This window comes from Leucoraja erinacea, chromosome 21 (genome assembly GCF_028641065.1).
Source record: "Leucoraja erinacea ecotype New England chromosome 21, Leri_hhj_1, whole genome shotgun sequence".
Lineage (NCBI taxonomy): Eukaryota > Metazoa > Chordata > Chondrichthyes > Rajiformes > Rajidae > Leucoraja > Leucoraja erinaceus.
The window spans coordinates 11,566,372-11,588,835 of NC_073397.1; the positions used below are offsets into that span (position 1 = coordinate 11,566,372).

The window sequence follows — 22,464 nt, forward strand, 5'->3', positions numbered from 1 at the left end:
TTCTTCGCCATGATTAATCCGCGAACTACCCATCATTTCCCACCGTCGCCAATCCTCAAACCTCACCACTCCGTTTACCGGTTCCAGCTTCTCCCCTACCATCAATGTCAGAGAACTCAACGCTAGGCACCATCTGGATAAAGTTTGGCGAATTGCGCCGCGATCGGGGGGGCTAGGCGGTGGGGGAGAAGGAATCAAAAATCAAATGCTTCGCTGCCCACTACATCGTCACGGGCAGCAAGGGAGTCAAGAACCCGAGGTTGCAAGAAGCTGCCATCAGCACCATGAACACGACTCTGTATTTCTTTGAAAAACACAACTCCATTTGCAAGAATGGTTAAACTATCACAAATTGCAAGTTTTAGTTCATTATTTAGGACGGTCGTTGCGTTCTCCTGACATTTTTAATAAAAAACAACAAAAAAGCACGCAACCTCCTTCACCATTTTAACGTTTCCATTCTTCACGAAAGTAGCACTTTTATTAGACAATCACTGATTACATCCTATCCACCCCATTGGCATCCTATCCACCTGATACGTTTAATAAATAAATAAATAAAACGTAGGGTTTTTTTCAGATTTGCATCTGATTTCGGCAGCAACATAAGTAACTGCACATTTGGCATTGTTTTAGACGAACGCGCACCTGTTAGCAATAAGGATGCAATCGTTTGGTTAAGTAGATGTGATCAGTGATTTTTTTTCTTGCAATCACAAAGGATGACAATTCAAATGTATGCATCATAAAATTGAAATTAAGCGATGTACTGGCTCCTTGACCTACGTTGCCCCATGTGTCTGCACTATCACACCTTGCTTTGTTCAGAGCTGCTGCATTCACAATCCTGAGAGTTGGGGGGGGGGGTGAAAATCACTACTGTCCCCAATCAGAATCTGAAAAGATCAAATCCTGCATTTCAAAACTGATGGAAAATAGCACATTTCATCTGCAGAATAAATGACAATTGCTAAATTACATTCAAAACCAGGCATTACATTTTTCAATGAATCATTGTTATTTGCAGGTTTTTCTTTCCGCCAAGAGATAGATAACTGGTTGGCATATAAATAATAAGACGTTTACCTTTTGAATGATAGCTTGAGTGACCTCCCCTTTCCCCCGCTGGCGAGCTGATGCAAAGGCCACGGACATGATGTTTGTTTTCCACCAGTTCGCGTTGTATTTTATTTAATTCGATTCCCCGACGAGGCTGACAAGAAGGGGGAAGCGGTGCCGGTGATTGCGGATGGCTGCACCGGCAGCGTGCGGATGGGCAGTTGCGGAACAGCGGCTGCGGAGCGGACGGGCGGCTGGAGGCTCCACCTCCCGCTACACCAGCCGCCTCATCCTCCCCTCCCCCGCGCAGCGAGTGGTCGGCGCCGAAGCGGAAGGGGCGGGCGGGATGATTCGCGATTGTAGGGGTGGCCCTGGGGACAGCTGCTTGATTTCACTTTCGTTCTCGCGCTGCTATCGACTGCGTCCGTTGATTGTTCGCCCTCCTCGCGCCCCAGGGCCGGATCGCGGCGGTTGAAGTTTCATTCGGGTTTCGCGCCCCCCCCGGCCCGCTCGCGGCGGCGGCGCCTCTTTTCGTCCGCTCACTCGCGCCTCGCGTGCCCACCCGCCCGCCCACCATGAGCGCCAGCTACGACCGCGCCATCACCGTCTTCTCCCCGGACGGCCACCTCTTCCAGGTGGAGTACGCACAGGAGGCGGTGAAGAAAGGCTCGGCCGCGGTGAGTACCCGGGAACTGATCGGTCACTCACACATGTACCCCCTACCCCCGGGCTCTCGTCTGGCGGGATTTGGGCCTTTTCCTTTTACTTTTCTCCTGCCGGAACAGCTTTGCAAAATCCAGCAGGAAGGATTGCAGAGTCACTGTGACTTATGTATTGTCCTCCAACTCTTCAGGACAGACTTGGATTTATAGTGACCAAACTGCTGGATGTGTTACAGCCCTATCCCCACCCGGAACCCTGCAACTTGGTTATTTATTGCCAAATGTACTTTCCGATAAGTGAATTTGCAAGGCGCCGGCTACTTCCTCGTGGTACCCGAGCTCCTCCAGCGCTCGCAGCCCGAACTACATCAGCTTTATCTACTTCTGACCTTTGCAATTGATCATGTTATTTCCGCTTCGTATTTCTTTAAACACATTGGGTTCCCGTCGGGTTGAAGTTTAGATGCCTTGTCTACCATCATGGCCACCTCCCACCCTCCGACTGCAGGCTGCATCCGTGTAGCCGTTGGAATTTCATCGCTCTACACAATGTTCGCATGCAGTCAGAGTGATGCTATATAATTGCAAAATGTTATACCTTCTGAATTTTGTAGTCGGCAGGGCAGTACTCTGCATATCGCCAACTTGGACAATTTTACATTTTTATCAAGCCAACCGACAAACTTGTACGTCTTTGGAGTGTGGGAGGAAACCGAAGATCTCGGAGAAAACCCACGCAGATCACTGGGAGAACTTACAAACTCCATACAGACAGACCCCGTGGTCGGGATCGAACCCGGGTCTCTGACGCTGCATTTTGCTGTAAGGCAGCAACTCTACCGCTGTGCCACCTATAATTGTTAAATAACATAAATATTATTTTGCTAATGTTAAGCAGTATATTTACATACCAAAGCCATCTGTAAACCCATGAAAAGTTCCATCAACGATTTCTTCGAAACAGCTTAAATATCAGCATCAAAGCCTTGGACATCAAGAACCAACTAAGATGGGTCAGTTCTTTCTTAAATTAAGATGGGTCGGTCATGTTGTTCGGATGGAAGACGAGCGTCTACCAAAGCAAACATTCTACTCCCAGCTTAAAGAAGGCAAACGTAAAAGAGGCGGACAAAAGAAGAGATTCAAAGACGCCTTTAAAGCCAGCATGAAGAAATGTGAAATCGACATCGACAATTGGAAACCAATGCCAAGGACATGAAACTCTGGCGTACCATCATCCAAGAAAGAACAGCGACCTTCGAAGCCAACAAATCCGCAGAATTACAAGAAAAGAGAAGAAAACGGAAAGAGAGGCAGCAACAACCAAAGCCCGATCTGCCATCTGGAATGACCTGTCCTGAATGCCGAAGAACTTTCAAAGCCAGGATTGGACTCGTACGCCACCTGAGAGTCCATAAAAACAACAGAACGTAGACCATCATCCTTGACCTCGAGGAATAGCCACGATGATTTGCAAACATATATTTTACTGACAACAATTTTCTAGTAGATGCAAGGAACTTCAGATGTTGGTTTACAAAATAAAGACAAAGTGCCGGAGTAACTCAGCAGGTCAGGCAGCATCTCTGGAGACTATGGATAGGTGACGTTTCGGGTTGAGATCCTTCTTCGGACTCCATAATTTTGCAGCATTCTTTAACAATAGTACTTGCAAGATAATGAAAATGTAATTTTGTAGTATTATTGTTTTCTGTTTGCCTTTTCATATTTTAGGTCGTTTTACAAATCAGAAAACATGTGCTTCCTGAATCAAAGGTCCTTTCTTTGTCATGGAAATATGTTTAAGGGACTTAAAGAATCTGGATCAGAGAGATTTGCACTATCCCTAATAAATAAAAACTTCAGAAATGGGCACCACCAGAAAGATCTCCAGCACATCAAGTCTTGCCAAATCTCTAATATCCCGATTAATATTTCATTTAGAGATGGTCTGCGTCATTTATAAATAGTGCACCTTTCACTATATTTACCTGATGCAACATTTTGGACTCCTTATCAATAAAAAAAAAACGTCTGAACATCCTCATTCATCTCTTAGCAACATTTCTTTACGTGAAAATATAATTTAAAGCCACTGATTAACTAATAAATCCAATCTTTTCTTTTTAATTTTGAATTAAAATACCTCAAAACTGTATTAAAAAAAAAAAAATCTGTACTCTTTAGAAAAGAAGCAGTGTGATTCCAAGGAGATATAACACATGTAACTACGGACACTAAAGAGGTCTGTAATTAAGTTTACAGTATTTTACAATAAACTTTATTTTAGGCAAAATGCATTTTTGCCAGTAGTACGTACAATGGCAAAACCATTTATTTAGACTAATACTTTGATCTTTCACGCAATAGGTTAGTGTGCGAGGAAAAGGAATTGTGGTCCTTGGAGTGGAAAAGAAATCTGTAGCCAAATTGCAAGATGAAAGAACTGTAAGGAAGATCTGTGTACTGGATGACAACGTTTGTATGGCCTTTGCAGGTTGGTTCTAATGTTGAATGGGATGTTGAAACCTTGTTGACTCTCTTCTGTTTTGTTTTCAGAATCTTACAGCTTTTTTCTATGATGATTTACTGCTCACTTCTTCCAATGGTTGGAGAAATTGATGCATTCTTAGTCTTATTACTGGATGCAGGAGAAATAATGATCTGCTACTTGTTGTGAAATGTTGAGTTGGTGGAAATTTGAATCTGGTTTGTTCAATGTCATTCAATATCTTAGCTCTTTGTCTTCTGATGGAGTCCACACACAAGATTAGAAGTTGTTCAGCCAGAGCTGAACATACTTCTCGGCATCTGCATACAATGGTGTCTGTCTTGTTGCTTCTTGTGTGTATTGGTGGAAACAGGGCCGTGACATGAATGCTCTTTCCTTGACCCCAGCTCTTTGTTAAGTGATGTTTTTTTAAAAACAATTAAGTCTTCTTCTTGGTGGATCTGTTATCACTTGTTTCACCTTTTACCAAAACCAAAAGTGGACATGAATAGCTCAGTGGAGGGCTTATTATATTTCATCAGTGCTCAATATCATCCTCAGTGTGACTTAAATGTTGTCTCTCAATATCCTTTATGGTAGGACTCACAGCTGATGCCCGGATAGTGATAAATAGAGCTCGTGTGGAGTGTCAAAGCCATAGACTCACTGTAGAGGATCCAGTCACGGTTGAATACATCACACGCTTTATTGCCAGTTTGAAACAGGTAAATTCATACATCGTTATATTAGATTAAATTTTCTCTGCATAAGTGGAGAAAAAATTGTGTTACCTTGTAGAGCTTGAATGTTCTGTCATAATACTCAAAACCATAAAATATCATTTGTATCTTAACGCCATGGGTAAATTGTAGGATTTATGAACGAAAATTAAATTTGACCTTTTCGAGAAACTGGACAGGGCGGCACAGCGACACAGCTGGTAGAATTGCTGCCTCAATGGCAGAGACCAGGATTTTATTTTTGTCCTTGGGTGTTGTCTGAGAAGTTTGCACATTCTCCCCGTTTCCTCCCACATCCTCTAATAAGCCTCTATAAATTTATAAAGTGTAGGGAGTGGATGAGAGAGTGTGATAACATAGAACTAATGTAAATGGGTGATCTGTGGTCAGCGTGCACTCGTTGGGGCTGTTTCCATGCTGTATCTTTAAGCGAGAGTAAACTAAACTCATATACTTATTCCCCAGTTATTCTCTCTTCTACTGACTCCCGTATTGATATCTGTTTACAGATACACTGCTGCCAATTCTAGTATGCCACATTTGAGCTATTATACCACTTTTAATTTATTAAAGGATAAAGACATATTACACAGATACTGTCATAATTGGGATGTACAGTGACCTACATTTCCAAACTGTTTGCAGCGTTACACTCAAAGTAATGGGCGCCGACCGTTTGGGATTTCTGCACTGATTGTGGGTTTTGACATTGATGGAGCGCCAAGACTTTATCAAACTGATCCATCGGGAACATATCATGAATGGAAGGTAAATAGTTTGCAAACTCTGATGCCCCAAGTGTACCTATTTTTATTGAAAGATGGCCATTTGTATTTATTAGTGCACTATTCATTGTGCATTGTGAGAGATCTTACTTATGCTAACTTTTTTTAATATACTAGGTGAAGGACATTGTTGCTAGGGGCCTGCTAGACACTTAGAGAGGAATTCATTGCCATCCATCTGGGCTGGATACAAATGTGAGATGAAATATTTGTATGCTAATCCATCTAGATCACCAGAAGGGATTTCTGTGTAACCTAACAGAAGATAGAAAGTTCGACAATGTAAATGCATTAGTCTTTCAAATCGTACAACCAATTTAGCTTGAGTTTAAAAAAACTTTTATGTTTGTCACTTGAACAGTATGTACAAATTTCATGCATGTTTTACATTCAGGCCAATGCCATAGGAAGAAGTGCAAAGACTGTCCGAGAATTCTTGGAGAAAAACTACAATGAAGAGGCCACTGCCACAGACAGCGGTACCATTAAACTTGCCATCAAGGCTTTATTGGAGGTATTATTTCAATGAAAATATCAATTGAATTGATTTGAATTTCTTTATTTGTCATTCAAAAACAAGTTTGAACGAAATGTCTTTGCCATGCAGTCATAACAGTAAAAAAGTAATAATACACGCAACTAAACACAATTTAACAGAAACATCAACCACAGTGACTCTCCTCCAGGCACCTCCTCACTGTGATGGAAGGTTAAAAAAAAGTATTCTCTTTCTAACTTCTCCTGCGGTCAGGCAGAGGGAGATAGTAACAATTATTGCAGCATCAGACTGTAAAATATCATTGATCAAATGTTCAAAGATTATATTCTAGCGTGTATTCCTATCAGTATTGACTCAATTATTTATGGTTCTAGAAGTTTAATCTGTATGAATTTTGGTCATTCACAGGTTTATTAAAAGAAGGGTAAAATAACTCACTTCTACTCAATTTTCTTTAGGTTGTACAATCGGGAGGAAAACACATTGAACTGGCGGTGATGAAACATGGACAACTCTTAAGGGTAATGCCATCGGCACTGCATAGAAATAACCATTTTATTATTTGTATGTTTAACTCTCTATCCATTCCAGTTTTCCTATTGATTGTGTTAATATGACAATCTACAGTTTGCCCTAGCCACTTTAAATGTCTACAACATTACAATTCTAATAGTTACTAGCAGTCACCCCTGATTTATTTGAGTATTACATTAGGGGTGACTGCCAGTGCAAAGTTGCCATGGTAAATTTGTACAGCACAACAGTTCAATTTGCAGCAAAATATTGCTCTCCAAAAAGTGAGCTCCCTGCAGAAATCCAGCACTTTATAAAATAACTTTATTTTGCCATTTATAGCCATTACAATCAAATTTTCAAAAAATTCAGTTCTAAATCATTTCTGGTGTCCAGGACTAATGTCAGCAAACTAGTTGACCAGCCAGATTTGAGCAGTCTGAAGAAAAAAGCTCTTAAATCTCTATACCTATAAAAGTCTGATCGTGTGTGTGCCTGCCTGTATTCATTGTATCGTCCTCAAAACGCTACACGCGTTCCCCTCCATGACCTCATCAGGTTCACTTCAGATTTCATGCTCTATTTCAAAAGTTATTCGCAATTAAAGTTTTTTTTTTTTAAGCCAAAACTGCTTCTCACAGATAGCCCTTTTCCAGCAGCTTCAAATTATGATATCACAATGCCACTCATTGCACCAATCACAATGGCTCTCAGCTGCCGAGTGCCACAATGACATCAATGGGACGTTGCGAACAGTAACCGCAGCTTCTCACAGACAGCCTTTAATGCCACTCAGTGCACCTATCACCACTGCTGAGTGCCATTTGGCTGCTTCAAAAGGATCTTGAGAGTGAGAGAGATGCACAGGGCCGGTTCATGGGCTTGCCGGCCTCCTGTATTTTCTGTGACGAGGTGGAGACCGTGTTCCACATGTATATGGGGTGTGTGAGGTTGCTGCCCCTGTGCCAATATCTGAAGGGGCTACTCCTCAACTATGACACAACATTAAAATCCTTTAGTTGAGGATTCCATTAAAAACAATTTGTTTTTAATGGAATGACTTAACTAAGCACTAGGTTTTAACTGGTTTCAAAGTAAATGGCATAGCTGGCAGAGCCGCTACCTTTCAGCACCAGGTTCAATCCTGAGTCCGGGAGCTGCCTGTCTGAAGTTTTTATGCATTTCCTCTATGTGCTCCGGTTTCCCCACTCATCCCAAAAACATGTGGGGTTTGTAGGTTAATTGGTTAATTTGGCCTCTGTAACTTGCCCCTAGTGTATAGAGAGTGGACATGAAAATGGGATAACGGACTAGTGCTCAGCCAGCAGCTGTCTGTCTCTTCATCTTTTTATTTTTATTTTAAGTTAGTTAAAGTGTTTTGTTGGAGGTCTAGACTTTTTTTATGTGGGGGGGAAAGGGGGAAACTACCTTTCAGGGTCCCTACCTGGTCGGAGAGGTGGCTTTTCTCCAGGCTGCAGCTTCGACCCGTCCTTGCGGCCTACCAGCGGGCCTGGAGCGGCGTTTCCTGTCGGGTACCGCCCAGAAGCACGGCTTTCGGTGGCGGCACAGCGCTGGAGCGCTATCGCGGGGCGGGCGATGCCTTGCCTGGGTCGCTGCGCTGGAGCTCCAGTGAGCCGAGACCACTGGGAACAACATCGCGGAGCTGCGGGTCTGAGGAGCGGGCGGCGGCGCTGACTTTATACCGGGAGCCTGGGATCACGCGACGAGATCGCCAGTTGTGGAGCTCCAACCGGCGCGGCCTTGTCGGCTTCGGAAGCCGCGGCCTCCAGTGCGGATGCAGCCGTTCCAGGGTTCCCAGGCCGCTGGGAGGACTCTCCCGACGCCGGAGCAACATCACCCGGCGAGAACGGCCAGGAACATCGGGCCTCCGTAGAGGCAACTGTGGAGGCCTCAATGGGCCCGACTATGGGTGAACTGGGGTTGGGGACTGGACTTTGTGCCTTCCCTCATGGTGGGAGTCATTGTGGGGGGATGTTCTATGTGTTTAAGACTCATTGGTGTTATGTCTATTTTTTTTGTGTGCTGCAAAATGGCAAAAAGCGTTTCACTTCACTACACCTAGGTGTATGTGAATGTGACTAATAAAATACCTTTGAACCTTTAGTGTGAACAGGTCGGCATGGACCTGGTTGGCCAATGGGCCCGTTTCCATACTGCATCTTTCAGTTCAGTTCTATTCAAATTTACCATGGTATATATGGTCAGTGGTATGCATAAAGAGGCTGTTAATCACCACTTTGTAAATTTTGCATTAAACTACTGTGGATCACAAATCTCAAATTGTGGAGTACAGAGGCAAATAAATAAATGATGTGTCTTAGTCCCAAACATTATGGAGGGCACTGTGCTTCTACCAAGTCTCCCCTCAACATCTGACATTCCAGAAAAAACACAAACCAAGTCTTAGAACCTCTTGCTGTAGCTGAAACCCTCTAGTCCAGGCAGCATTCTGGTAAACCTCCTCTGCACTCTCGCCAAAGCCTCCACATCTTTCCTGTAGTGAGGGCGACCAGAACTGCAGGCAATACTCCAAATGCAGCCCAACCGATGTTGTATACTGCATAACTTATGTTCAATGCCCACATATTTCCTATGACATGGTGTCAAAAACTCAACACAATTTTGTTAGCAAATTTGCTCACCTGCCCATCTATATTGTCTAACATAGTCAATGGAAACAAAATTTCATTTTTAATGCAATAATGTCCATTGGTAGTTGAGGTTTCAGACAATCTGGAAAGTGAAATAGCCTATTCCAATAATGTCTTGTATCTTATGATTTCCTTCTATAATCATAGCTGTTGAACTATAAATGTCTATATAATTCAAATTTGTATGCAGCTAAATTCCACGTATTTTTTTCTTTCGTAGATCTTAAATCCAGAAGAAATTGAAATGCATGTTTCAGAAATTGAGAAAGAGCGGGAAGAAGCTGAAAAGAAAAAGGCACCGAAAACCTAAAGAACTTTTTTAAAAAAGCTTTTGAACTGAACTATTTTACTTGTTTCTATAATTACTGGAATAAACAATTGTGAACCAACTAAACATTAGTTTGAAATTAACTTGTTTCAGTACAATTTAAGCTTTCTCTCTCCATCACAAGAATCCTTGAGACCAAATCAGTTTCTCCTCTACTCTGCCTGGTGGAATTTGTCCTTGCCCTCAACTTCTCTTTTGATTCCTCTTACATTCTTCAAGTTAAAACTCACATGGGGCCCAGCTATGCCTGTTTTTTGTTGGTTATGTCAAACATTTGTTCCAAATGTATTCTGACACCATCCCCCCCAACTCTTTCTCCACTGCATTGGGGCTGCCTCTTGCACCTGTACAGCAGTGATTGCTTTCAGTAACTTTACCATTAACTTCCTCCCTGACTTAAATTCACTTGGACTATCTCTTGAAACCTGTTTTTCTGATCAGTGTCCATCACAAGGGACACTGTTGCCTGACATCTGCGACAAATCCAGACTAGTTATTTGGACTGTACCTTGACCCACCCTGCCCCTTGCAAAGATACTAACCTCTGCGTTCAATTTCTCCACAAGGTGTAGCTTTCCATTCTAGGACACCGGAGCTGTTCTTTATGTAGTAACATGGTTACACCCCCCCCCCCCCCCCCCCCCCCAAAAGTCACCCTTGTCTTGTTCTTGCTATCCAGCCTCTCATCCAACATGGCAAGAACGTAAGGGAAGGATTAAAGTATGTTTATAAATAGCAGTGATATGTTGATATTTAGGTTATAAACTTTGGAATCTGCGCCTCTTCCATCCACTTCTCTTTTCCCTTTACACTCCACGAGCATTACTCTGATAGACCAAGTCTGATAAATCCCACTTTTGGAAGCCAGAACATTGAACTCCTGATTCAGGATTTCCACTACAGTCCATTCAACATTCCACCCAGAAATTGAGGGGACCCTGTGGCGGGTGAGAATGACGACAAAGAAGGAACAAGTGCTTTGTCAGTACCTTGGGGACGCTTTCATGTACTACTAGACCAAGTGCAGACCCGTTAGGTCAGCTCCCCCAACGCAGCCGTTCCCTACCCGTAGCCCCCACAGGAGACGTGGTCCTCCAACTCAAGCGGCTCAGGAATCAGCAGTGCAGCTGTTTTTAAATGGCGTCTCTGAGGCGAGTTGCGGGCGCAAGCAGCCTTTATGGTCGCTGGCCAGCAGGAGGCGACAAAATGAGGGAGAAGGATTTTATTAAAAATGTGTACATAAACACGACGAAATTTAATGAGGAGTGGATACTTAGAATGAAAAGTGAAATCTACCGAAACGGAAAAAATCAGGGCATTTGTGGGTCGGGTGTTGGCGTAGCAACGAATCAAAGGCTGGCAGCCACAAGTCAGAAACACACAAGAGTTTTAAATATAAACTAGACCAAGTGCAGACCCGTTGGGTTTCTTTCCCCAACGCGCGTTTTCGGGGAGGAGGAGCTGTGGCATCACACTCACACTAACCACCCCTTAAAAACACACAGGAGGGGGGGGGGGGGGGGGGGGGAGACGGGGAGACGGAGGGGAGGGAGGGGGGAGGGGAGGAGGAAATGGGAGAGATTTGGGAGGGAGAGGAGAGTGTGGTAGGGGGAGTGAGAGGGGCTGGGAAGGGGATGGGGAGTGTGAGGAGACAGGGGAGGGCAGGAAGGGGGGGGGAGAGGGGTAGGGGGGTGGGGAGAGGGGTAGCGGGGAGTGGTGCAAGAGAGAGGAAGGGGGTAGGAGGAGATGAGGGTGGGAGGTTGAGAAAGGGTGTGGGTGGGGAGGAGGGAGAGGGGTGGGAGGAAAGGAGGGAGAGGGATGAGGCGAGAGGGGGGAAGGGGAGGATGAGAGTGGGGGAGAGGAGTGGGGGAAGGGGAGAGAGGGAGGATGTAGGGGAAGGAGGAGGGAGAAGGGGAGGGGAGAGTGGGATGGGAGGGGTAGGGGGGAGAGAGAGGGGAAATAGTGGTGAGGGAGAGGGGAGGGTAAGAGTGCGGGAGAGGGGTAGGAGGAGGAGTGGTGGAAGAGGCAGAGATGGGTAGAGGGGGTGAGGGGGTGGGGGTTGGGGAGAGGGGAGGAGAGAGGGGGGAAAGGGAGGAGGAGAGGGGGTGAGAGATGGTGGGGGGGGGGGGGGGGAAGAGGGTGGGAGAGGGAGAGGGAGGGGAGGATGGAGAGGGAGGGAGGAGGGAAAGGGGGGGGAAGAGTGTGGAGGGAGGGGGAGGGGGGAGGAGAGAGGAGGGAAGAGAGTGGGGGGAGGGGGAGAGGGAGGGAGGAGTTAGAGTGGGGAGGGGAGGGGTGGGGTGAGAGGGATGGAGAGAGGGGTGAGGAGAGGGTGATGGAGAGGGGCAGGAGAGGGGGGGGGGTGAGGCGAGGAGAGAGAGGTGTGGGGGAGGGGGAGGAGGGAGGGGCAAGGAGGGATGGGGAGGGAGATGGGGTAGGGGGGGGAGGGGGAAGAGTGTGGATGGGAGGGGGAAGAGGGAGAGAGGGAGGAGGGAAAGGGGTGGGGGAGGGAAGGGGGGGGAGAGAGGGGGAAGGGGAGGGGGGGAGGGATGGGGAGGGGTTGGAGGAGGAGGGGGGAGAGGAGGGGAGGGGAGAGGGGAAGGGGAGGGGAGGAGAGGGAGAAGGGGGGTGTGGTGAAGAGGGAGGGAGGGGGAGGGAGGGAGATGGGGGAGATGGGGAAGGGAGGGAGGAGAGGGGTAAGAGGAGGGGGAGGGGAGAGAAGAGGGGTGGAGGAAGGGGGTGAGGAGAGAGAGGGAAAGGGGAGGGAGTGAGAGGGGGGCTGCGGCATCACACTCATACTAACCACCAAAAAAACAGGGGGGGGAGAGGGGGGAAGAGGGAGGGGGGGGGGGGGGAGGGGGAGGGAGGAGAGGGGAGAGAGGGTGGAAGGGAGAGGGAGGAAATGGGGGGGGAGGGGAGAGGAGGAGGGAGATGAGGGAGGAGAGGAGAGGGGGGGGGAGAGAAAAAAAAAAAGGGGGGAAAGGGGGAAGAGGAGGAGGAAGGGGAGGGGGAGAGGGAGGGAGAGGAGAAGGAGAGGAGGGAGTGAGGATGGGGAGAGAGGGGAAAGAGGGTAGGGGGGGGGGGGGGGGGGAGGGGGGGGGTGGGGGGTGGGGGGGGGCGGTGGAGGGGGGTAGAGGGGGATGGGGCTGGGGAGGGGGAGGGGGGGGCAGTGAGAGGGAGGGGGGGAGAGGGGGGGTGGAGAGGAGAGGGGAGAGGGGAGAGAGGGGGAGGAAGAGGGGGGGGAGAGGAGGAGAGGGAGGGGGGGAAAGAGGGGGGGAGAGGGGGGGAGGATGGGAGGGAGAGGGAAGGGAGAGGGGGGAGGGGGAGGGGGGGAGAGGGAGGGGGGGAAGAGGGAGAAGGGGAGAAGGGGGAGGGGGGAGAGGAGGGGGAGAGGTGAGGGAGAGGGGAGAGGGGGAGGGGGGGGGGGAGGGAGGGGGGGAGAGGGGGGGGAGGAGAGGGTGTGAGGGGGAGAGGAGAGGAGAGGACAATCTCTCACCACTATATTATCTTGGGTGCTGGATTTGAGGGGAGGAGGAGAGAGAAAAGTGGGGAGCAGAGGAGAGGAGAGGGGGGTGGAAGAGGGAAGAATGGGGGGGAAAGAGGGGGGGGAGGAGGGGGGGGGGGAAGGGAGGGAGGGGGCAGGGGAGGAGGGAAGAGGGGGAGTAGAGGGAGGGAACAAGCGTGGGGTGGAGGGAGCGAAGAACGGGAGGATTGAGGGGAGGAGCTGGTGGAAGGGAGTGAACGGATGGAGGAGCAGAGGAAGGGAGGGATTGAGGGAAGAGGGAGAGGGGGGGGGGGGGAGAGAGGGGAGGGGGGAGGGGGAGAGGAGAGGGAAGGAGGGAGGGGAGGAGGGAGGGGGAGGCGAGGAGGGGAGGGGTGGGGGGGAGGGGGGTGGAGGAGCGGGTGCGGAGCGGGGGGGGGGGGGAGAGAGGGGGAGGGGAGAAGGAAAGAGAGGGAGGAGGAAGGAGGGTGAGGGGGGGAGAGGATGGGAGGGGGGAGGGGGAGAAGGGGAGAGGGGGAGGAGAGGGGAGGGGGAGGGAGGGAGAGGGGGTGGGGGGACGAGAGGAGAGGAGGATGGGGGGAGGGGGAGAGTGGAGGGAGATGGGTTAGGGGGGGGAGGGGGAAGAGTGTGGAGGGAGGGGGAGAGGGGGGGGGGGGGAGAGGGGGAAAGAGAGAGGGGGAGGGAGGATGGGGTAGGAGGAGAAGGGGGGAGAGAGAGAGAGGTAGGGGAAGGGAGGGGGGGAAGGGGGAGAGAGGGAGGAAGAGAAAGGGAGGGAGGAGGGGGAAGGGGAGTGGTGGAAGAGGGAGGGGGAGGGGTAGGGGAAGGGGGAGGGGAGGGAGGGGGGAAGGGGTGGGGGATGGGAGAGAGGAGGGGGAGGGGGGAGGGGGGGGGGGGGAGAGGAGAGGGAGAGGGGAGGAGGGGAGAGAGGGGCGGAGGGAGAGAGGGAAAGATAGAAAGAAAGTGAAGGGGAGGTAGGGGATTCGGGCCCTTGGAGCCTGGGGTGAGGAGATTCAATATGATCATGGGGGTATCCAACTCAGGGAGAGGGGGTACCTGCCTTCTCTCCATACCCTCTTATCCCTTTAGCCACAAGGGCCACATCTAACTCCTTCTTAAATATAGACAATGAACTGGCCTCAACTACCTTCTGTGCCAGTGAATTCCAGAGATTCACCATTCCCTGAAAGGTGAAAAAATGTTTTTCTCATCTCGGTCCTAAAAGATTTACCCCTTAGGGGAGAAAACTGTGACCCCTTGTAGGGGGAGGGGACTTCCCCAGGAGGAGGGAACAAATCTTCCTGCATCTAGCCTGTCCAAAACCCCTAAAGAATTTTGTAAGTTTCTATAAGACCCCCCCTCAATCTTCTAAAATCTAGCGAGTACAAGCCGAGGCTATCCAGTCTTTCTTCATATGAAAGTCCTGACATCCCAGGAATCAGTCTGGTGAACCTTCTCTGCACTCTCACTATGGCAACAAATGTCTTTGAAAGAGGGCATTGTGAAATCACACGATGGAAGGTTCACCAAGTGGCTTATGCTCCTGCAAAGGCATATGTAAATGAAGGGAATTCCGATTGGATAAAGGGGAGGGGGGAGGACATCATACGGGGAGGAGGGGAGTGGAACAGGGGAAAGATTCTAGGAATGGGGGGAGAGAGCCAGTTTATTTTTGAGGGATTGGAGGGAAGGGGGGGGAGGGAAGGGGGGGGAGGGAGAAGGAATTGGAGAGGGGTGTAGAGAGGAAACACGACGAGAGGAGGGATGAGGAGCGGATACTTAGAAAGAAAGGGAAGGAGGGGGACCGAGGGAGGAGAGGGAAAGTTGATGAGCGATTCTGCGGAGGGGGGGGGGAGTTGCAGGGAATCAAAGGAAAGAGAAGAGCCGGGGAGAGGGTCCAGGGAGAGGATCCATTCGGGACATTGAGGAGAGAGGGTAGGAGGGCATTGTGACATCACACGAGGGGAAGATGAATCAAAAGAAGAAGAGAAGAGAGAGGAGTGGGAAGGCAGGAGGGCAGCCAGACTTTTGGATAATAACTAGACCAAGTGGGGAGGGGGGGTCTGTTTCCCCAACAGCGTTTGGGAGGGGGGGGGGGGGGGGGGGAGGGGGGAGATGATGGGTGAAGAGGGGAGGGAGGAGGAGGAAACGGGATAGATTTGGGAGGGAAAGGAAGAGGAGGGGGGGTAGGGGGTGAGAGTGGGGGAAAGGGGAGGAGGAGATGTGGGGAGGGGGGATGGGGAGAAAGTGAGGGAAGAAGGGGGAGGGATGTGGGGAAGGAAGGAAAGAGGAAAAAGAAGAGGGAGGGGGAGGGAGAGAAAGGAAGGTGGAAGGGAGGGAGAGGGAGAGGGGGAAGAAGGGAGAGAAAAGGGAAAAGGTGGGGAGGGAGGTGGAGAAGGGGGGGGGATGGGAGGAGTGATGGAAGAGGGGACAGATGGATAGGGGGAAGGGGGGGGGGGGGGGGTGGGGGGAGAAGGAGGGAAGGGGGTGGGAAGAGAGACAGGGAAGGGGGGGGGAGAGAGGGGTGGGAGAGGGGTGAGGAGAGGGGAGGGAATCCAAGGAGGGCAGAGAGTGGGAGAGAAGTGAAAGAGTGGGGGAGGGGAGAGGGAGGGGTAGTTAGGGGTAGGGGGGGGAGTGGTAGAAGAGGGACGGGGGAATGGGGGAAGGGAGAGGGATTCGAGGGAAAGGGGTAGGGATGGGGTGGGGGAGAGAGGGGAAGGGAGGGGAAAGAAGAGAGGGGTGGGGGGGGGGAGGGAAGAGTGGGGTAAGGGGATAGAAGTGGAAGAGAGGGGAGGGGAGGGGTAGGGGGGAGTGGTGTGAAAGAGGGGTAGGGGGAGAAGGGTGGTGGGGGGGTTCGCTGGGTAGCGAGGGAAGGGGGGGTGGGGGAGAGAGAGATGGGTGGGAGAGGGAGAGGGGTGGGGAGAGGGAAACATAGAAATTAAGTGCAGGAGTAGACCATTCAGACCTTTGAGCCTGCACCACCATCCAATATGATCATGGCTGATCATCCAACTCAGTATCCTGTACCTGCCTTCTCTCCATACCCCCTGATCCCTTTAGCCACACGGGCCACATCTAACTCCCTCTTAAATATAGCCAATGGACTGGCCTCAACTACCTTCTGTGGCAGAGAATTCCAGAGATTCACCACTCTCTGTGTGAAAAATGTTTTCCTCATCTCGGTCCTAAAAGATTTCCCCCTTATCCTTAAACTGTGATACCTTGTTCTGGACTTCCCCAACTTCGGGAACAATCTTCCTGCATCTAGCCTGTCCAACCCCTTAAGAATTTTGTAAGTTTCTATAAGATCCCCCCTCAATCTTCTAAATTCTAGCGAGTACAAGCCGAGTCTATCCAGCCTTTCTTCATATGAAAAAGTCCTGACATCCCAGGAATCAGTCTGGAGGAACCTTCTCTGTAACTCCCGACATTTTTCCGGTTTTCTCGAAATTTAATAAAAATGGGAGAGGTCTTCTTCATAGGAGGGAGTTTCAGGGGTGATTTATATAAATATTTTTACACAATATGTGACAATTTCATGTAGTTTGGTGACTTGGGTCACGAAACTGCTGAATAAAGCTCCTCGGCCCACAGCCTATTCTCTGTACTCCCAATATGGCAACAATGTATTTCAACATTGGGCATTGTGACATCACACGATGGAACGTTCACCAGGGGCTGGGCTCCTGCAAAAAGGCATATGTAAATGATCCATTCCGATTGGCCATCTGTGAGCATCGGGCATTGTGACATCACACGATGAAACATTCACAAGGGGGCTCGGGGCTGGGGTGGGGCTGTTTCTGTGGGTTAGAATCCAGTTTCTTTTTGAAATATTGAGGTGGTGGGGGGGGGTGTAGGATTTGATTAAAAAAAAGTACTCAAACACGACGAAATGTAATGAGGAGCGGATACTTAGAAAGAAAAGCGAAATCTCTACCGAAATGGAAAAGACGTCGGCGATTCTGCGTCCGGTTTCGGAGTTGCGGAGAATCAAAGGAAGAAATGCGGCCGGGAAAGCCGTACATGCAAATGGAAGGGGACGGGGACGTCCGCGAGCATGGGGCATTGTGACATCGCACGGAGAGGGAACGAATCTAAAGGCAGGAAGGGATGACGTACTGCAGGAAAAAGGAAGGGACGGATTGAGTTTTATATATTAACTAGACCAAGTGCAGACCCGTTGGGTCTGTTTCCCCAACAGCGTTGCGGGGGGGGGGGGGGGGGTGGGGAGGGGGAGAGGTGAGGGGGGAAGGCTGGCATCCAACTCAAATTAACCACCCCAGGGGGATGATTATCCAACTCAGTATCCTGTACCTGCCTTCTCTCCATACCCCTGATCCCTTTAGCCACAAGGGCCACATCTAACTCCCTCTTAAATATAGCCAATGAACTGGATCATTGAAACTTCTCTGTACTCCCTCTAAGGGTCTGTTTCCCCAACGGCGTTTAAAAGGGGGGGGGGGGGGGGGGGGGGTGAGAAGAGGGAGGGAGGGAGGAGGAGGAAACGGGATAGATTTGGGAGGGAAAGGAGAGAGGGGGGTAGGGGGAGGAGGGATGGGGAGAGAGCTTTGGGGGAGGGGGGATGGGGAGAGGGGTGGGGGGAAAGAGGGGGGAAGAGTGAGGAGGGGAGGAGGAGAGGGGTAGAGGGGAGTGATGAAGAGGGACAGAGGGATAGGGGAAGGGTGGGGGGAAGAGAAGATAGGGGGTGGGGTAGAGAGGGAAGGGGGGTGGGGGGAGAGGGAGGGAGAGGGGTGAGGAGAGAGGGGGGAAGGGAGTGGGGAGAGGTGGAAGTGGGAAGAGTGGGGGAGGGGAGGGAGGGGTTAGAAGGGGTAGCGGGGTATTGAGGTAGAAGAGGGACAGAGGGGTAGGGGGAAGGGGGGTGGTGGTAGAGAGAGGGAAGGGGGTGGTGGTGTACAAAGGAGGGGAAAGGGGGGGGAGGGAGAGAGATGGGTGGCAGAGGGAGAGGGTGAGGAGAGGGGACACATAGAAACATAGAAATTAAGTGCAGTAGTAGGCATTCGGCCCTTCGAGCCGCACCATTCTCCATTCAAGATGATAACGGCTGATAGAAACATAGAAATTAGGTGCAGGAGTAGGCCATTCGGCCCTTCGAGCCTGCACCCGCCATTCAATATGATCATGGATGATCATCCAACTCAGTATCCTGTACCTGCCTTCTCTCCATACCCTCTGATCCCCTTAGCCACAAGGGCCACATCTAACGCCCTCTTAAAATATAGCCAATGAACTGGCCCCAATTACCCTCTGGGGCAGAGATTTCCAGAGATTCACCACTCTCTGTGTGAAAAAAGTTCTTCTCATCTCGGTTTTAAAGGATTTTCCCATTATCCTTAAGCTGTGACCCCTTGTCCTGGACTTCCCCAACATCGGGAACAATCTTCCTGCATCTAGCCTTTCCAACCCCTTAAGAATTTTGTAAGTTTCTATAAGATCCCCTCTCAGTCTCCTAAATTCTAGAGAGTATAAACCAAGTCTATCCAGTCTTTCTTCATAAGACAGTCCTGACATCCCAGGAATCAGTCTGATGAACCGTCTCTGCACTCCCTCTATGCAATAATGTCCTTCCTCAGATTAGGAGACCAAAACTGTACGCAATACTCCCGTTGTGGTCTCACCAAGACCCTGTACAACTGCAGTAGAACCTCCCTGCTCCTATACTCAAATCCTTTTGCAATGAAAGCTAACATACCATTCGCTTTCTTTACTGCCTGCTGCACCTGCATGCCTACCTTCAATGACTGGTGTATCATGACACCCAGGTCTCGCTGCATCTCCCCCTTTCCCAATCTGCCACCATTTAGATAATAGTCTGCTTTCCCGTTTTTGTCACCAAAATGGATAACCTCACATTTATCCACATTATACTGCATCTGCCAAACATTTGCCCACTCACCCAGCCTATCCAAGTCACATTGCAGTCTCCTAGCACCCTCCCCTCACAGCCTCCCCCCCCTCTCCTAACTCCCTCTTAAATATAGCCAATGAACTGGCCTCCACTACCTTCTGTGGCAGAGAGTTCCAGAGACTCACCACTAGCTGTGTGAAAAATGTTTCCCTCATCTCAGTACTAAAGGATTTCCCCTTTATCCTTAGTAGCAATGTTACAAAATTTTGAGATTAAAAAAATCAAGTCTGTAATTTATCCCATCAGATAAAGCATAAAAAGAAGTTTAATTTGACACCTAATTCACTTTCATATCTCAAGTATTTAAAAAGTTAAAAAAGTTATGGACATGTTCATACTCGGAAATTAGCATCTTGTTCGCTATTGATTTTCAATGGACATTACAAAAAAGCTGTGATCTTGGATAGTCAACAGGCCATTTCTTAAGGAAAGATTAACATTTTTAAATAGCCTAAGTGTCCAAAGATTATTCACAAATAATTCACAATATAACATGATTTTTATATCTAATTTACATTAATTTACAGGCCAAATGGAAGGAATTTAGTGTTCAATTGCTGTAAATAAATGCCCATTTAAATCGGCTTTCCAGTGGGTTTCTGTGAACGCGCTGGTTTTAGAATGTTGACAGCGCGCTAGATTAGTGCCCTCAAATGCCGAGAGAAAAAATACTGCGGGATAGTATAAAAAAGCCCCATAAAAATTTAAACTATTCGCTATAGATAACTTTAATTACAGGGTTATATATATACCCCATTTAATGTAAAAATAAGGTACATACCTTTAATTGTTTGCTCTATAAAACCCTGGGGCTGCGAGAGGTCGCGGAATAAAACAGTAATTTTAAGACTATTATAACTATATTATCGAGGCCTATAAAACTAATAATACCTTTTGCGACCGGGTCTTGCAGCGATTTTTCGTTAATGATTTACTAGGCTGAACATGTGCGATTAGTACAGCCTAGTAAAAATCGCGTTTTAAACCCGCCCCCTCCAAACAGCGCCAAAATCGCCGACATGGCTGAGGGCAGATTCCCAATGGCGATTCAGGTAGGTTTTGTAACATACCTACATCACATTTATCCACATTATACTGCATCTGCCAAACATTTGCCCACTCACCCAGCCTATCCAAGTCACCTTGCAGTCTCCTAGCATCCCCCTCACAGCTCCCCCCCTCTCCATACCCCCTGATCCCTTTAGCCACAAGGGCCACATCTAACTCCCTCTTAAATATAGCCAATGAACTGGCCTCCACTACCTTCTGTGGCAGAGAGTTCCAGAGACTCACCACTATCTGTGTGAAAAATGTTTCCCTCATCTCAGTACTAAAGGATTTCCCCTTTATCCTTAAACTGTGTCCCGCGTGTCCTGGACTTCCCCAACATCTGGAACAATCTTCCTGCATCAGACAAATGCAATTCAGGACTTTTCACTTCACAAGCAAAATCAGAAAATGACCAGTAGTGAAGAATTTGAAAATCACTGAGCGTTCTCTTATGGCAACCAATGTATTTGAGCATTGGGCATTGTGACATCACACGATGGAATGTTCACCGGGGCTGTGGCTCCTGCAAAGGCATATGTAAATGTATCCAATCCGATTGGCCATCTGTGAGCATCGGGCATTGTGACATCACACGACGGAACGTTCACAGGGAGCTGCTTGTGTGGATGAGAATCCAGTTTCTTTTTGAAATATTGAGGTGGTGGGGGGGGGGGGGGGGGTGTAGGATTTGATTAAAAAAGCGTACTTAAACACGACGAAATGTAACGAGGAGCGGATACTTAGAAAGAAAAGCGAAATCTCTACCGAAATGGAAAAGACATCGGCGATCCTGCGTCCGGTTTCGGAGTTGCGGAGCGTCAAAGGAAGAAACGCGCGGCGGACGCCGTACGGCGGCAGGCGGACTGATTTGAGTTTTATATATATAAGATAGATAGATAGATAGATAGAATAGATATAGATAGATAGATGTACACGAAAACAAAGAATTTCACTGCGCCTAGCTAGGTACAAGTGACAATAAAGTAGCATCATCATCTCAAGGGCTCCAACTATATTGTAATTTGTGCAGAAGGCAGCCCAATTAATATTGGGCAAAACACAAAGTGCTGGTGGAACGAAAGAAGAGTTCTATCCCCATACTTCAATTGTCCATTCCCTCCCACAGATATTACCTGACCCAGAGTTCTGCCAGCACTGTGTTTTACTCAAGATTCCAGTTTCCGTAGTTTCTTATGCCTTCAGTTAATGTTGGCATAGATGTGGAGTTAGATTTGGTCATAGTCCCAATCTCAATGGAAATTAGCGAACTAGTTCTGTTACAACAATAAATCGGCATTCCTCCAATACAGGTACATTTTAAAAATAAATCTCAAACTTGTTTGGGATTCATTCTCTTGCTCAAATCCAATACAGTGTTCAAACCAATGTGGACCCCCTTTTTTTTTATCGTTACATAACCACATAAAGGTGGATAACTGTAATGCAACTCGGATGACACCCAACAGAAAATGGCCCTCTTATTGTAGATGTGACTAGAACAACTCTGTAAGAAAGAACTGCAGATGCTGGTTTAAATCAAAGGTAAACACAAAATGCTGGAGTCTTCTTCTTGCGCATTGCATGCACAGGCTAAAGTTGGTAGGACATCATGTTCTATTTGATTGTGCACGCCCAAGTTGATTGATGCATCTGGCCAACAGGGCAGAAACGTCTGAAGGTTGCCATCTCGTTTTCCACACCCAAGTGTGTTGGAGTACGTAAACCTCATGCTTGGGGACCGCATGCCCATGATTTCTGGCCAATCCACCGAATTTTTTTGTTTTTTGTTTTTTTATTTTTTTTTTGGTCCCCCCCCCCCATAGGAATAGCGCGAGTTAGTCTGAGACCATTCTCAGGTTACTGATTATGCTGTCAACGGGAGGGGTGCGTGACAAAGAGGAAATGTAGCAGCGAGACAAGTAAGACTAGTGGGAGAACTGGGAAGGGAAGCAAGGGCTTCTGAAGGAGAGAGAGTCAATGTTCATACACGCTGGAGTGGAAATACCCAATTGCGAAATTATGAGCGTGCTGTCCTCCTCCAATTTGCACTGGGCATCACCCCTCGACAATGGAGGAGGACCAGCGACAGAAATGTCAGATGGGATGCGAGTTGAAAATGGCTGAAACCACGGGAGTCAGGTCGGTTAAAATGGAATGCCTGAGCGGAGGTGTTCAGTGATGAAACTGACCTCGCTGGGCCTGCGCCTTGGTCCGCGACTGTAGACACCGTGATGAGGTTG

At 48.6% G+C, this 22,464-nt stretch overlaps 2 protein-coding genes across 6 annotated transcripts in view; one reads left to right on the forward strand and one right to left on the reverse strand.

Annotated features, from left to right (window-relative positions):
* LOC129707246 (calcium-responsive transactivator-like) overlaps window positions 1-1,315 on the reverse strand; it is a 76,532-nt gene extending 75,217 nt beyond the window's left edge. For 2 of the 5 annotated variants that reach the window (XM_055652124.1, XM_055652121.1), the window contains exon 1: window positions 1,087-1,315. In XM_055652124.1, the coding sequence (XP_055508099.1) occupies window positions 1,087-1,155 (69 nt within the window). In that variant the 5' untranslated portion in view covers window positions 1,156-1,315. The remainder of the gene's footprint in view (window positions 1-1,086) is intronic. The other 3 variants (XM_055652123.1, XM_055652126.1, XM_055652125.1) reach the window with 2 other exon arrangements.
* Window positions 1,316-1,458: 143 nt separating this feature from the next.
* Window positions 1,459-9,815, forward strand: LOC129707247 (proteasome subunit alpha type-7-like). The gene is made up of 7 exons (XM_055652127.1): window positions 1,459-1,736; window positions 4,092-4,218; window positions 4,813-4,937; window positions 5,598-5,720; window positions 6,132-6,251; window positions 6,695-6,757; window positions 9,642-9,815. Exons 1-7 carry the CDS (start codon window positions 1,635-1,637, stop codon window positions 9,729-9,731), a joined length of 750 nt encoding a protein of 249 aa, XP_055508102.1. The 5' UTR covers window positions 1,459-1,634; the 3' UTR covers window positions 9,732-9,815.
* The last annotated feature ends 12,649 nt before the right edge of the window (window positions 9,816-22,464 follow it).